The following is a 12,186-nucleotide window of genomic DNA, read 5'->3' as shown; positions in this document are numbered from 1 at the left end:
AAGAAAAAGCAAGCCTCTCTTTGGCTCTATACCAACGAAAACGAGCGCAAGGAATGAGACAGGGTTTTCACTGCCTCTACTGGGCAGAAGTGAAACATTCATCTTCGACTAAAGAGGTGAAAAATATATTTTATGTTCTATCTTCATTTGATCTTTTAATTTTCTGTGTCTTAAAATATTTTTGTGTTAATCTTATTTGCTAATTTCTTTTTAGTCTAACTTTAAATTATTGCTAACGAACAATGGATGTATTGGCATTGCAGGCCACTAGCGTGTAGCACCACTAATTGCGCTCACGGGCGCCACCAACAGCGTAACAATACTATTACATGACCACCAATTTATAATGCTATTTCTTTGTTATATTTTTATTTTTATTTTCATATGAATTGAATCTCAATTTTATTTTGTTTGATTTGCTTATGTATTTATATTTTTCAATCGATACAATGTTCAATTGTATGTCAAGGTTTTAATTGATTTTTTGCTTTTAATACATTTGTCTCACGGCATACGAATGAGGTAGATGTTAATGATGGAGTGAACAAAATAAAATATACCGATTTTTTCACATATGTCATCTCGATGAGTTAATTAACAATCTATTTTCTAATCAATTTTTGATCTTTTATCATCTTTGTTTAATTACAAGTACATAATTTTATTTTATATTATTATCATGAACTTCTTCTCATTAAGCATTCTAATTTATGTGCTGCTTTTAATTAATGAGAATCTAAACCCTAAATCCTAGATCATATTGTTTCATCTTATTCTTAATTACCATGTGTGATTAAATGTTTATACTGTAATGAAATTTGAATCATATTTTTGGTTAAGCTGCATACTTATCTCCTTCTTATGTCTGACCAAATGTGAAGAATAACCATGTCTTTTGTGAATATAGCAAAAATGTAGAAATATGGCCATTAAATGTATTCACTTCACTAAGGCATGTTATGAAGAAATTGCAGCTCTACTCTATAGGGTGAATTGGTTGGAGTTTTTCATTAACAAGAATTGAGTATGTGAATAACTCTAGAGATACATATGGTCTACGAATGTTATTCATTTCAAGTTGTACGTAATTTTGTATAAAAATTATGTAATTTATTGACAACTTGCTAATTAGCATGTTAATTGTTTCCATTAATACGATTAACTGTTATGATTTCTTGCACATTTATTCTATTTGTGCATACTTAACAAATACTCCATCCATTTTTAAATAGATGTCGTTTTGATTTGTTAGATTCATCCAAAATTTGATTCATTTAGACGATGAAAAAATAAAGCGACATCTATTTAAAGATGGAGTTAGTAATATCAGTTTGATTTACAAAGTATCTATGATTATAAAAAAAATAAAATAAAATAAAAAAGAATTTATCATAATTTAAAAAGTAGGGCCAAATGACTAGTAATTAATTAGTACTGATGAGGAAAAAAAAAACTCTTATCGAAGGATTTTCTTAAAATAAAGCAAAGTTAGTTTAGCAAAAAAAAAAAATTGTGCGGAAAATTTTTGTTTTTACGGGTGTAGATCTAGTATGGTACATATATAAGAGAAGAGAAATCTCATATGATTAAGAATAAATAATTGATAGAATTTTATTAGGAATCATTATGTTATTATTGTATTTTGATTTTTTAATTAGAATAAGAAAGAAAATAATCTCATTGATTTAAAATTGTAACTTGAAACCTAATTAAAGTTTAAAATATATTTATCAAATTAATATTTATTAATAAAATGTCATATATTGAATGTTGATTTGACAATAAAATTTGCAATTGAAACAGATTTAAAATTAAAAAAAATCTCGTTATTATATATAAGATAAGATTTAAAATCGGAAAAACTTCTATGATACGACACTACTAGAATGCAATTTTATACCAAGGATAGAAATTGCTGGAATGTCGCTGAAAATTCGCTAGAAAAACGATTTCCAGCGATTTACCATCAATTTACCAGCGAAAATAGATTGCCGCTTAAAGGCTTGCTGGTAAATTATACCAGCGACTTTTCCAGCGATATTACCAGCGATATTATCAAGCAGCGACTTTGCAGCGAAACTTTTGCCACCATCGTCACGTTCCGGCAACATAAATGCTGGTATCATTACCGGCGGATATTCCATCGAAATATTCGCTACCATATCCAACTACAATTTTCACACAATTACAGCAATTTAGCAGCAAAAATTTCGCCACTAATACTTTTCACACAATTGCAGCAGTTTAGCAGCAAAAATTTCGCCACTAATACCAGCGAATAATCCAACAAATAATCCAGCAAATTTACTAGTGAATTTATATTCATAATTGAGCCACAATACCACAATACAATAGTGCACATTATTGCCAAAAACACATAATACTCTTAAATAAAATTAAAAGGAACATAGTTTGAACATTTATCCATATCAAAAGAACCCTCTAAAGAGTGTTCAATAGTTATGTGTTACAAAAGTGAGTGTTTTTAATCTACATTGGAATAAGTTATATAAAAAAAACTTGAATACTACCATTAGAAAGATAAACTAATGACGTGGAGGAAAACGACCTTCAATAAACTCCCAAAGCAAATCCAAATCAATGAAAATTGCACCAGCTCGCCTTGACGATCCCGATATCTACATGATTCAGAAAGCAAGTTTTTCAAATGAATTCACAGCAAACATAAACCTTTGAATAAAGGATAAGATAAAATCAATAAGCACGAGTATTGTTACCATAGCATCTCTAGAGATAGCAGGATCAGCTGGGCCTTTCTACTTTAACATATTTCCAGAATTCATCAGTTGACCAGATAATCTTCGCCGCGACGAATCCATGGATGATAAACCAGCTGCTCGCCCGTCTTCCTCACCTGGAATCATGACGTTGCACAAAAAACTTAAACTTCATAAAGTTTCAACTACAAAAGGATAAAATTCCCATTTCAAACCTTTCATGTTGAAAAATACAATATCAAGCCATGAACAAAAATATAAAGCTGCAAAACCTATGTACATTACCTGTCTGTCTATCAATACCAGCAATAGGAGGGGGAAGTCCAGAACTAGTTCCAACACCATGGCCCTAATAGAAGAAATTGTTATATAATTGCAATCTATGCTGATGATGAAAGAGAAATAATGGGCCATACAATATAACACTTACAAGCGCACGTGGTGCAGGAGTGGCAAGCTGCGATTGCTGGTACTTCAAAATGGTCCAGTCAAACACATAATCAAACTGAAAGCCTGTTACAAATAAGTAACTTCAATGCAGACACAAGGCCTGCAAAGAAATTAATTCCTCAAATGATTCGATAAAAAAACACAGACATGATGAAAATAATGCAGTAACTAGTGAGTGAATTAACAAAAATTTACCTCCATATAATTTACTCATACTTCTGTTTCTTCGTTCCTGCTTTCAATCCCTGCCAAGGAAGCCTAGATAGAACAGGATGTCAGTAGTATATTGTCAATTATAAAAGTAAGATAAAAAGTTCAAGCAGGGTTCAACAATTACCTCCCCCTAAGAAAGTACATGAGAACGAAGTCAAGTGATTCAAGATCATCCCTTCTACTTTGCTCTAGAGGTTCAAAACAACAGTTAAATCATGCGAATAAATCAAACAGGAGCACCCCATATTATAAATAACACGATTTCTGAAAGAGAAACAAACATACCAATTCCCAGGTGAGTATTCATACTTGCATATCTTGCAGTGCCAGTCAATTTTGCCTTCTCTGCACACAAATGAATCAAATTTCAAACCTGTCTTCTTCATAACTGAGTGAGGGTGGGGTCGAGTGAGGGATAGTACTTATCTATTCTTGACCGACCAAGTCAGCACAGTGACTGGTCGGGTCAACGCCTTCGAATCCGGTCGATTCCCAACTTACCTCTAGAGAGGAAAAGCTTCCTCTCACCGTCGTTAATCCTCTTTCAGCCAAATCAAACCTCGCAAAGTCAACAGTACACTCAAGGTTAGATTTCAATTTGAATCTCTTGTCAAATTAAAGAGAAATGTGCATTAGAACGCCTAGAAACCTACGTAGAATAACATACATAAGAATTAAGCTAAACCCCTAAATTTTCGGATGAACCCTAATATAGAAAAATAAAAAATTAAACGCTTACCGTTCGGAGTTAGTGTCGATTGATGATGGAATCATGATCTATGAGACTAGACGAACATTTTGATATGTGTACCGGGCTCTGAAGTCGCCGGAAACGACACAGCGGCGACGAGGCAGAGAACTGTCGATAGCGAGCGGAGAAGAAGAGAGAAGAAGGAGAAGAGAAAATGAACTGAACCGTTCGTTTCGATCATCTTTATACCTAGGATTAAACCGAATCAAAATTGGGAAAATACTAATGCACCCTTACTGTCTTAACGGATTTACAAGAATAATAACGTGATATTTCCGGTCAAATGCATAGTCAATGGTTTTATGGTCATTTTATAGTACAAAATCGGTTCTGTGATTGATTAATTCGGTTTGATTTTAATTTAACCGAACCAGTAAGTAAAGTCAATTTCACCCTTCAGATTTCTAAAGTATTTACAACATTACCAACGCGTCAGTTTTAAAACAGGGATTATTCTGGTAATTTTATACAAAACCGAACCTGTTTTATTTTGCAAAGCAAATAAAATAAGTTTTACTGGTCAAAAAATTATGAAATTTTTACAGTAAACCAAAAATATTATTTTCTACAAAATATCAAAAATTCAGAATTTTTTCGAAATCAGAATTAATATATTTTAATTTCTGAATTAAATAAGTTTTAAGAAATGCTTTTTAATATAACAAAGTATTTTCAAAATTATTTTCATTTTACCGGCGAAATACTTGCGCCGGTAATATCGCTGGAAATATTACTGGCGGATCATTTCGCTGGAAATATTCGCCAGTAGAGTCTATTATCTGGATTTCATTTTACCGGCGAAACACTTTTGCTGGTAATATCGCTGGAAATAATACTGGCGGATCATTTCGCTGGAAATATTCGCCTGTAGAGTCTATTATCTTGATTTCAGTTTATCGGCGAAATACTTTTGCTGGTAATATCGCTGGGAATATTACTGGCGGAGCATTTCGCTGGAAATATTCGCCAGTAGAGTCTATTATCTGGATTTCATTTTACCGGCGAAATACTTTTGCTGGTAATATCGCTGGAAAGATTTACCGACGGATCATTTCACTGGAAATAGTCACCAGTACTGCAAATTCGCTGGAAATAGTGTACCGGCTACATAATCGCCGGTAATTACAGTGAATTAACAGCGATATATATTCTGCTGGAAATAATTCGCTGGTAAAATCATACATTCTAGTAGTGCGATAACGAGGTAAGATGACAAATTTTTGAACGAGTATTAAATCAAACATACTTGATCCACTCGAGCAAAAACTATCCATCATCCTACGGCTTCATGAGAATTAATGTTACTTGAGAGTTAAGGGTCGGTGACCACTTTCGATGCTAAGGAGAACTTTACGTTGGTTGTAATGGTAGTATAAGATATTAAAAGAGTACTCATTAATTATAAATTTGATATCTTTCAATATCTGCTTCATCATAAACACACAGATAGTCAATTTGACAGCCAAAAGAAATTACTCGTAAATCTTTAGCAATCTCTATAAAAATTATCTGTTATCAATCAATTTGGCAACCATAAACCAACCTGTTTTTGTTATACATATTTATTTATGGTTGAGCTCCTAAATACTGAGCTAGAGTCCCACAAACATCTGGCTGCACAGCTGGAATTCTAAAACAACTCAATCCCGCTCCAGGGACGTCTGAGCATTGCGGCTGAGGCCTCTGGTAATCTCTTCCCGGAATACAGTTCCCCGAGAAATCAAAACCGGCATTCCTATTTGGCAACCTGGAACATTCTTGACTAAACCCGGAAAAGAAATTGTACGAGACAGTTAGATTCACTAAACTCTTCAATGAACAAACCAAATTCGACAATTCACCGGACAGCTTGTTGTGTGCTAAATTCAACACCTCTATGTCACTTAAACATGAAACTGTATCCGGCAAATGGCCCATTAACGAATTGTAGCTTACGTCGAAAACTTGAATTTCTTGAAACAATCCTACTCCTTCAGGAATGCAGCCTGTTAACTGGTTGTTAAGAAACAAAATCTCTTTGAGATTAGAACTCATAAACCCAACACTAGCCGGAATGCTGCCGGTTAACTTGTTGTTAGCTAAGTTTATCACAGATGCAGGGGAACCTCCTAAATTGTCAGGAATTTGTCCTTCGAATTGGTTGTTGTTGAGAAAGATTGCGTCGAGCCTCTTATTGAAGAGGTCCTCAGGCAATGAGCCAACAAAGTTGTTGAATCTTAGGTCTAAGTACATCAAATTTGGCATATAGAGAGTGGCACTAGGAAAAGGCCCTGAAAACAAAGGGCAGTAGGTTTAGTTGACCTCAAAAGTTTATCATGTCCTAAGTTTTGTCCTAATGTATTTCACTCAACCTACAATTTATCCTTTTTGCTCAGTTATTTTCTTACAATAATCTGTACTAAACCTTTATTAAAATAAAAAATAATGTATTAAATTTTAACTATCATAATTTAATCAAATTGATTTCTTAGTTTCACACAGAACAGGGAGTACTTTGTATGTATTGAAACATAAAGGTTAAAACATAACATATAACAAACATAAAGAAGCTTTATGAAATTTACCCGAAAACAAATTGTTGCTAAGGTCAAGCTCTTGAAGAGAAGTCATGCCCTTGAAACTTTCAGGAATTGTTCCTGAAAATCTATTGCTGTTGATATGTAACAGAGTCATTTCGTCGAACACGGAGAGATCTTTGACTAAGGTACCCTGTAGATTAGCATGGTTGAGATCTATCCCTGAAATCACAGGACCCATTTCAGAATCTACACAAAAGATTCCTTTATAAGAACATACATTCGTCCCAACCCAAGATTTCAAAATCCCTAATGGATCATCCGTGATTGCAGATTTCCAAGCTTGAAGAGCACCGTAGCTAATATTCGACTTTGATGGATTAGTGGTGGTCGGAATGTTGTTGTTGTTGTTGTTGTTAATGTTAACTCCTCCACCCACCCACATTCCTCCACCACCACCGCGGCCGAAGCCAACCCCAACGCCGCCAGTCACAGCTGCTACTTCTTGAGCGGAAATGAAGTGGAGAATGAGAAAAACCAATAAGAGCCATCTTTGCTTCTTGTCCATGATTGTTTAGAATTTGAGGACAAAATTTGAAGAAAGGTATAGTTCGAAGTGGGGTTTGGTTTTGTAATTTATGTATGGTCGTTGGTTGAAATGAGGTATATATCTTGCTTGGTTGCAGCGTTGATGATGAGAAGATGGTGGGGTTGAAATATCATGAATGCAGCTGCTCTCTCTCATACATACTCTACTACTACTACACTACTGTATTATATATACATAGAGTGTAGTGTTTTTCTTCTTTTCAAAAAGATTTAGGGAAAGTTTTGGGAATTGTCATTGTTGGATGTGACGTTTTTTTTCGTTTATTGATTTTATAATTTTCTTTATTATAATTTTTTTTTTGAAGAAATGATTTTATTGATTACTCATCAAAATATTACTGAGTGTAATGAGGAATTTTAATATTATTTTTTATGAGAGTTGAGACAGACTATTTATTCTACAAACTTATGTATGTTTTTCTCTTTAAATTATCTTCTTCAAGAGGAAATTTATTTCATTTTTTTTCTTTTCTAAATGGTCCTAACCAACATTAATTAGTAATCCATGATTGGTTGTTTTCTAAATTCAGGGAAGCCAAACTAACTTTTCAATGTGATGCTTCTTCCAACCATTTTTAAATGTACAATATTTATAAATTAACTACTCAATCCTACCTCCGTTGTGATGGTAGTGGATGTGAATAGTTGCTAGCAAAATGTGGTTCATTATACTATTTCCCATTATACTATTTCCCATCACGACCTGAAAGAAAGCACATTCATATGTGAAAACAAAGTATCAAACTAAGGCCTAAGCTACTATTATCTCTTCAATGGTGTAGTGGAGGGCAGCTCTGTTGCTTCTATACCAAGTCATTTTTCCTCTCTCCCCACTTCGTATTACACGCTTTCTTTTTTGAAAACTGTGAGTTTTTCTCCCAGCTGTTTAATAATAATGACGAAAATTTATCCTTGCTGTTTTGGAAATTAAATTTTTATCCTTATTGTTTGAAAACGTTAAAGGATTTATCCTTATTCCGTTTAAATCGTCCTAGATGGCAGTACGTAACTCGTGTTATGTATCAAAATTAACCAATAAACAAGTGAGACGTATCACTCTTACGTGGACAAATTGCCACGTCATATAATTTTTTTATAAAAAATATTTTTATATAATAAATATAATATATTTTAATAAATTATATTTTTCTATAATCTATAAAAATAAATTTAAATTTACCATAAAAAAATGAATTTAAATTTTATATAATTTATATAAAATAAATTATATTAAACAAATATGAAATAAAAATTAATTATTATTTTAATTATGATAAAATATTATTTAATGGTAAAAAATATTAAATTATTAAAAATAAATAATATAATAATTAGGGATTCAAATCATTTATGAAATTCAAATTTCTTTATGTAAATAAAATAAAATTAGATGTATAAATAAATAATAAAATTATTTATGGAATTCAAATCATTTATAAATATTAAATCTGACCAAAAATTAATCTTTATCCTTTTTTCTTATCAAAAATTAGTTTTATTCCATAAATAATTTGAATTCTTAAATCATAACAATATTTATTGTTAATAATTTAATATTCTCCTACCACACAATAAGATTTTATCATAATTAAGTTAATTATTAATTTCTGTTTCTATTTATATTCATATTTTGTTTAATATATTTTACTTTATCTTAAATTATATTAAATTTATAGTTTTTTATTAATTATATTAAATTTATTTCATAAAATTATTTTAATTTTTTTGAAATTAAAAATTATACGACGTGACAATTCATGTGAGAGGGATACATATCACTTGTTTATGGGTTAATTTTGACACGTAGATTAAATTTTCAGCAGATGGATAAATCATTTAATGTTTTGAAAAAATAAAAATAAAACTCAATTTTAAAAACAGTAAGGATAAATTTCCGTCAGCATGAAACAGTGGAGGTAAAAACTCAATTTTTTTCTTTCTTTTTTATCTAATTAATCAATATTGAAATTCATGAATTTTACAATTCAGTTCCACTTAATTGTATCGATTTTGTGAAAATAAAACTCTCTCTCAATGATATTATTTTTAATTCAAAAATTCAAACTCGAACCGTAAATACCTAGTTCAGTAATACGAGTGAGAAATAAGTCACATGACAAGTGGTGCATATTATATATGTCATTGTTGCTATTATAAAACTAATCGGTCTCTAGAAAATCTTTTTTTTAGGGCTCTCTATTTAAACCAAGTTATAATTACACATCAGGATCTAATCCACACATGGTAATAGAAACTAAGTTATAATTTTTTTTTGACAGTGAACTAAGTTATAATTAAATAATTGAAAACGGCACTAAATGAGTTTGTTTTCATATACTGTGGCAGTAAGTATTTGGGTAGGTTACTTCATAAAAAAAAAAAGGTATTTGGGTAGGTATAGTCACACCATCGACATCATCGGTGGCATAGTAATTGGCTCTATTAATATTCTGCGCACATGTGGAGTATATTGCCATTTTTATTTATAATGTCTACTCATTTTGTCTCCATCATTTCCATTTTGGATATTAATTAAAACGTTTTTATTTTTTTCCTTAAAAAAAAAAAAAAGGAGAAAGAGAAAACAAATAAAGCTGCTCTTAGTGGAAAGACCAGAATATGTGAAATGGCTTTATTTTCTTACCCGAATATATTATATGAGGACATAATCTATAGATAGCTTTACAGCGCCAGTAGGTAACAAATTAATGGGCCAGATTTCATTAAGGTCGAGTCTATAATTAAGCAATTTTTGCATTAGTATATGGTGGGGGTGAGGGCCCGAGCAAGCACGTGGCTTTTGTTTCACTTCTAAAGAAAAATAGTACTCCACCTATAAAATGATTACTTGAGTGATAAAATTTATAGAATGAGGGATATTAATAATTACTAATAAGTCGCCCGTCCGTTATACGATAAGTCTCTACATTTTAAATTAATAATTCAAATATATATATATAAAAAATTATATAATAATTATTTGTATTGAATATTATGAAATTTATGTTAAATATTATATCAAAAAGAATTATTTTAACTTTATATCAGTTATAATTATTTTGATTTGATTTCAAAGTCTACAATTTATTATTTAAAATTTATTTTCTTTTAAAAATAATAAACATAAAAAAAGATAAAAATTATATATTATATCAAGATTTGATTTCATAATAAAATTTATAATTGAATCTAATCGATTTAGTTGTTTCTATTGTTTGAAAAATAATATTTGCCCGTTTTAATTAAGAATAGAAAAAATATAACGAGTTTTTATGAGCAATAATAGTTTAATGAAAAAATTAGAAAAAAATAATATATATTATAATTTAATTAGGAATAATTGCTTCAATAATATGCCTGTTTGAATAGGAAAAAAAAAAGATGTGTCCGTTTTAATTAAGAATAGAAAAAAGAATATATGAATTTTATTAGGAATAATTTTTTGAATAATAGATAGAAAATTGATTAGGAATAAAATTATTATATTAGAAAAAAATAATTGGTAGAATTTTATTGGGAATCATTATGTTTTTATTGTATTTTGATTTCGTATTAGAATAAGAAAAAATATATATCATTGAATGAAAATTATAACTTGATTTCTAATTAAATTCAAAATTCTTTAAATACATGTGTCAAATTATTATTTATTAATAAAAAACCTTTTGTCGGATACTGATTTGACAATAAAATTTACAAATAAAACAAATTAAAAAAATCTCTTTATTCTATATAAGATACCATAACAATATACGGCCCAAAAGGTCTAGTTCAGGAAGTCCGCATCAGCGAGAAAAAAAGAGAAACATAAAAATATACGACCCTCACGGAGCTACTATTTCGTGGCAAAAAGGAGTTTCTCAGTTGGCGGTCGAATTTTTCCAGCCTATGTTTTCGTCAATTGATTGCCTCGACTCCTCTCTGGTGACAGATTGCATAGAACATAGAGTTTTTGAAGCTGACAATGAAAGTTCAGTGGCACCCATTTTTGTGGAAGAGATCTCTTACTCTCTAAAATGCTCAATCGAGAAAATATATGGGGCATGACGGGTTACCGACGGGATTTTTCAAGGTCCATTGATAATGGCTGGTGGATCCATGAATTTTTTATATTGAGGGCAAAATATTATATAATTTGACCGTAAATTTTTAGTATTTTTTTATATTAAAATAAATAATATTTTGTATTTTTAAATTTATTTGTATGATCAAATATTTTGTTAATAATTTTGACTAGATACATATTAATTTAAATAAATCTAAAAATATAAATATAAAACACCTGCTATTTTGATGCCAAAATAATATTATACACCCACAAATAAACTCTTTTTTTTTTCAGTCATTTCATATATGTGTGTATATATATATATATGAACATAGTTGGTATTGTTATAATAAAACTTATGAGACATAATCCTTTTTTTTAATCAAGAAACATAATTTTAAAAGTCATCGTGTAATTACACGATGTTGTAATTATTAGGATGTAATTATACGACGATATAATTACGTATGAATTAATTTTTTTATGTTGTTTGATTAATACCATATAATTACGTTATAATTACAAACATTATGTTTGATTGTATAATTAATATTTATAATATTATATTATACTCCCTCCATCCCTAATTAACTGTCGTTTTGTCTACGTAAATTGCATAGAATCAGCGAGAATTAATTAGAGACGGAGGTAATATAATATAAATAGTATAATAAGAAAAAAATTTAAATTATATAATTACACATTGTAATTACACCAATTCCTATGGGGAGGTCGGAATTGAAACTGTGTAATTACACCCTCCGAAATACACGCAATTACATAGTTTCGGATAATTACACGGTTGTCCAAACGCGCCAAACCGTGTAATTACACACAATTACCCGATTTTTCAATTCCGAT

At 30.4% G+C, this 12,186-nt stretch overlaps 1 protein-coding gene across 1 annotated transcript; it reads right to left on the bottom strand.

The window, feature by feature from the left end:
• Window positions 1-5,718: 5,718 nt before the first annotated feature.
• On the bottom strand, window positions 5,719-7,236 carry LOC139883055 (uncharacterized). Its single transcript, XM_071867284.1, has 2 exons — window positions 6,717-7,236; window positions 5,719-6,422 (listed from the first exon to the last, which is right to left on the bottom strand). Exons 1-2 carry the CDS (start codon window positions 7,234-7,236, stop codon window positions 5,719-5,721), a joined length of 1,224 nt encoding a protein of 407 aa, XP_071723385.1.
• Between the last annotated feature and the right edge of the window lie 4,950 nt (window positions 7,237-12,186).

The sequence above is a fragment of the Rutidosis leptorrhynchoides genome, unplaced genomic scaffold, assembly GCF_046630445.1.
Source record: "Rutidosis leptorrhynchoides isolate AG116_Rl617_1_P2 unplaced genomic scaffold, CSIRO_AGI_Rlap_v1 contig345, whole genome shotgun sequence".
Taxonomy (NCBI): Eukaryota; Viridiplantae; Streptophyta; class Magnoliopsida; order Asterales; family Asteraceae; genus Rutidosis; species Rutidosis leptorrhynchoides.
Note: the sequence above shows the minus strand (reverse complement) of the source record. Positions and strands in the feature narration are given on the sequence as shown.

Coding starts and splice junctions, on each gene's coding strand:
- LOC139883055 (XM_071867284.1), bottom strand. CDS start 7,236: ATGGACAAGAAGCAAAGATGGCTCTTATTGGTTTTTCTCATTCTCCAC. Junction 6,423..6,716: donor TAGCAACAATTTGTTTTCGG/GTAAATTTCATA, acceptor CTTTGTTTTCAG/GGCCTTTTCCTAGTGCCACT.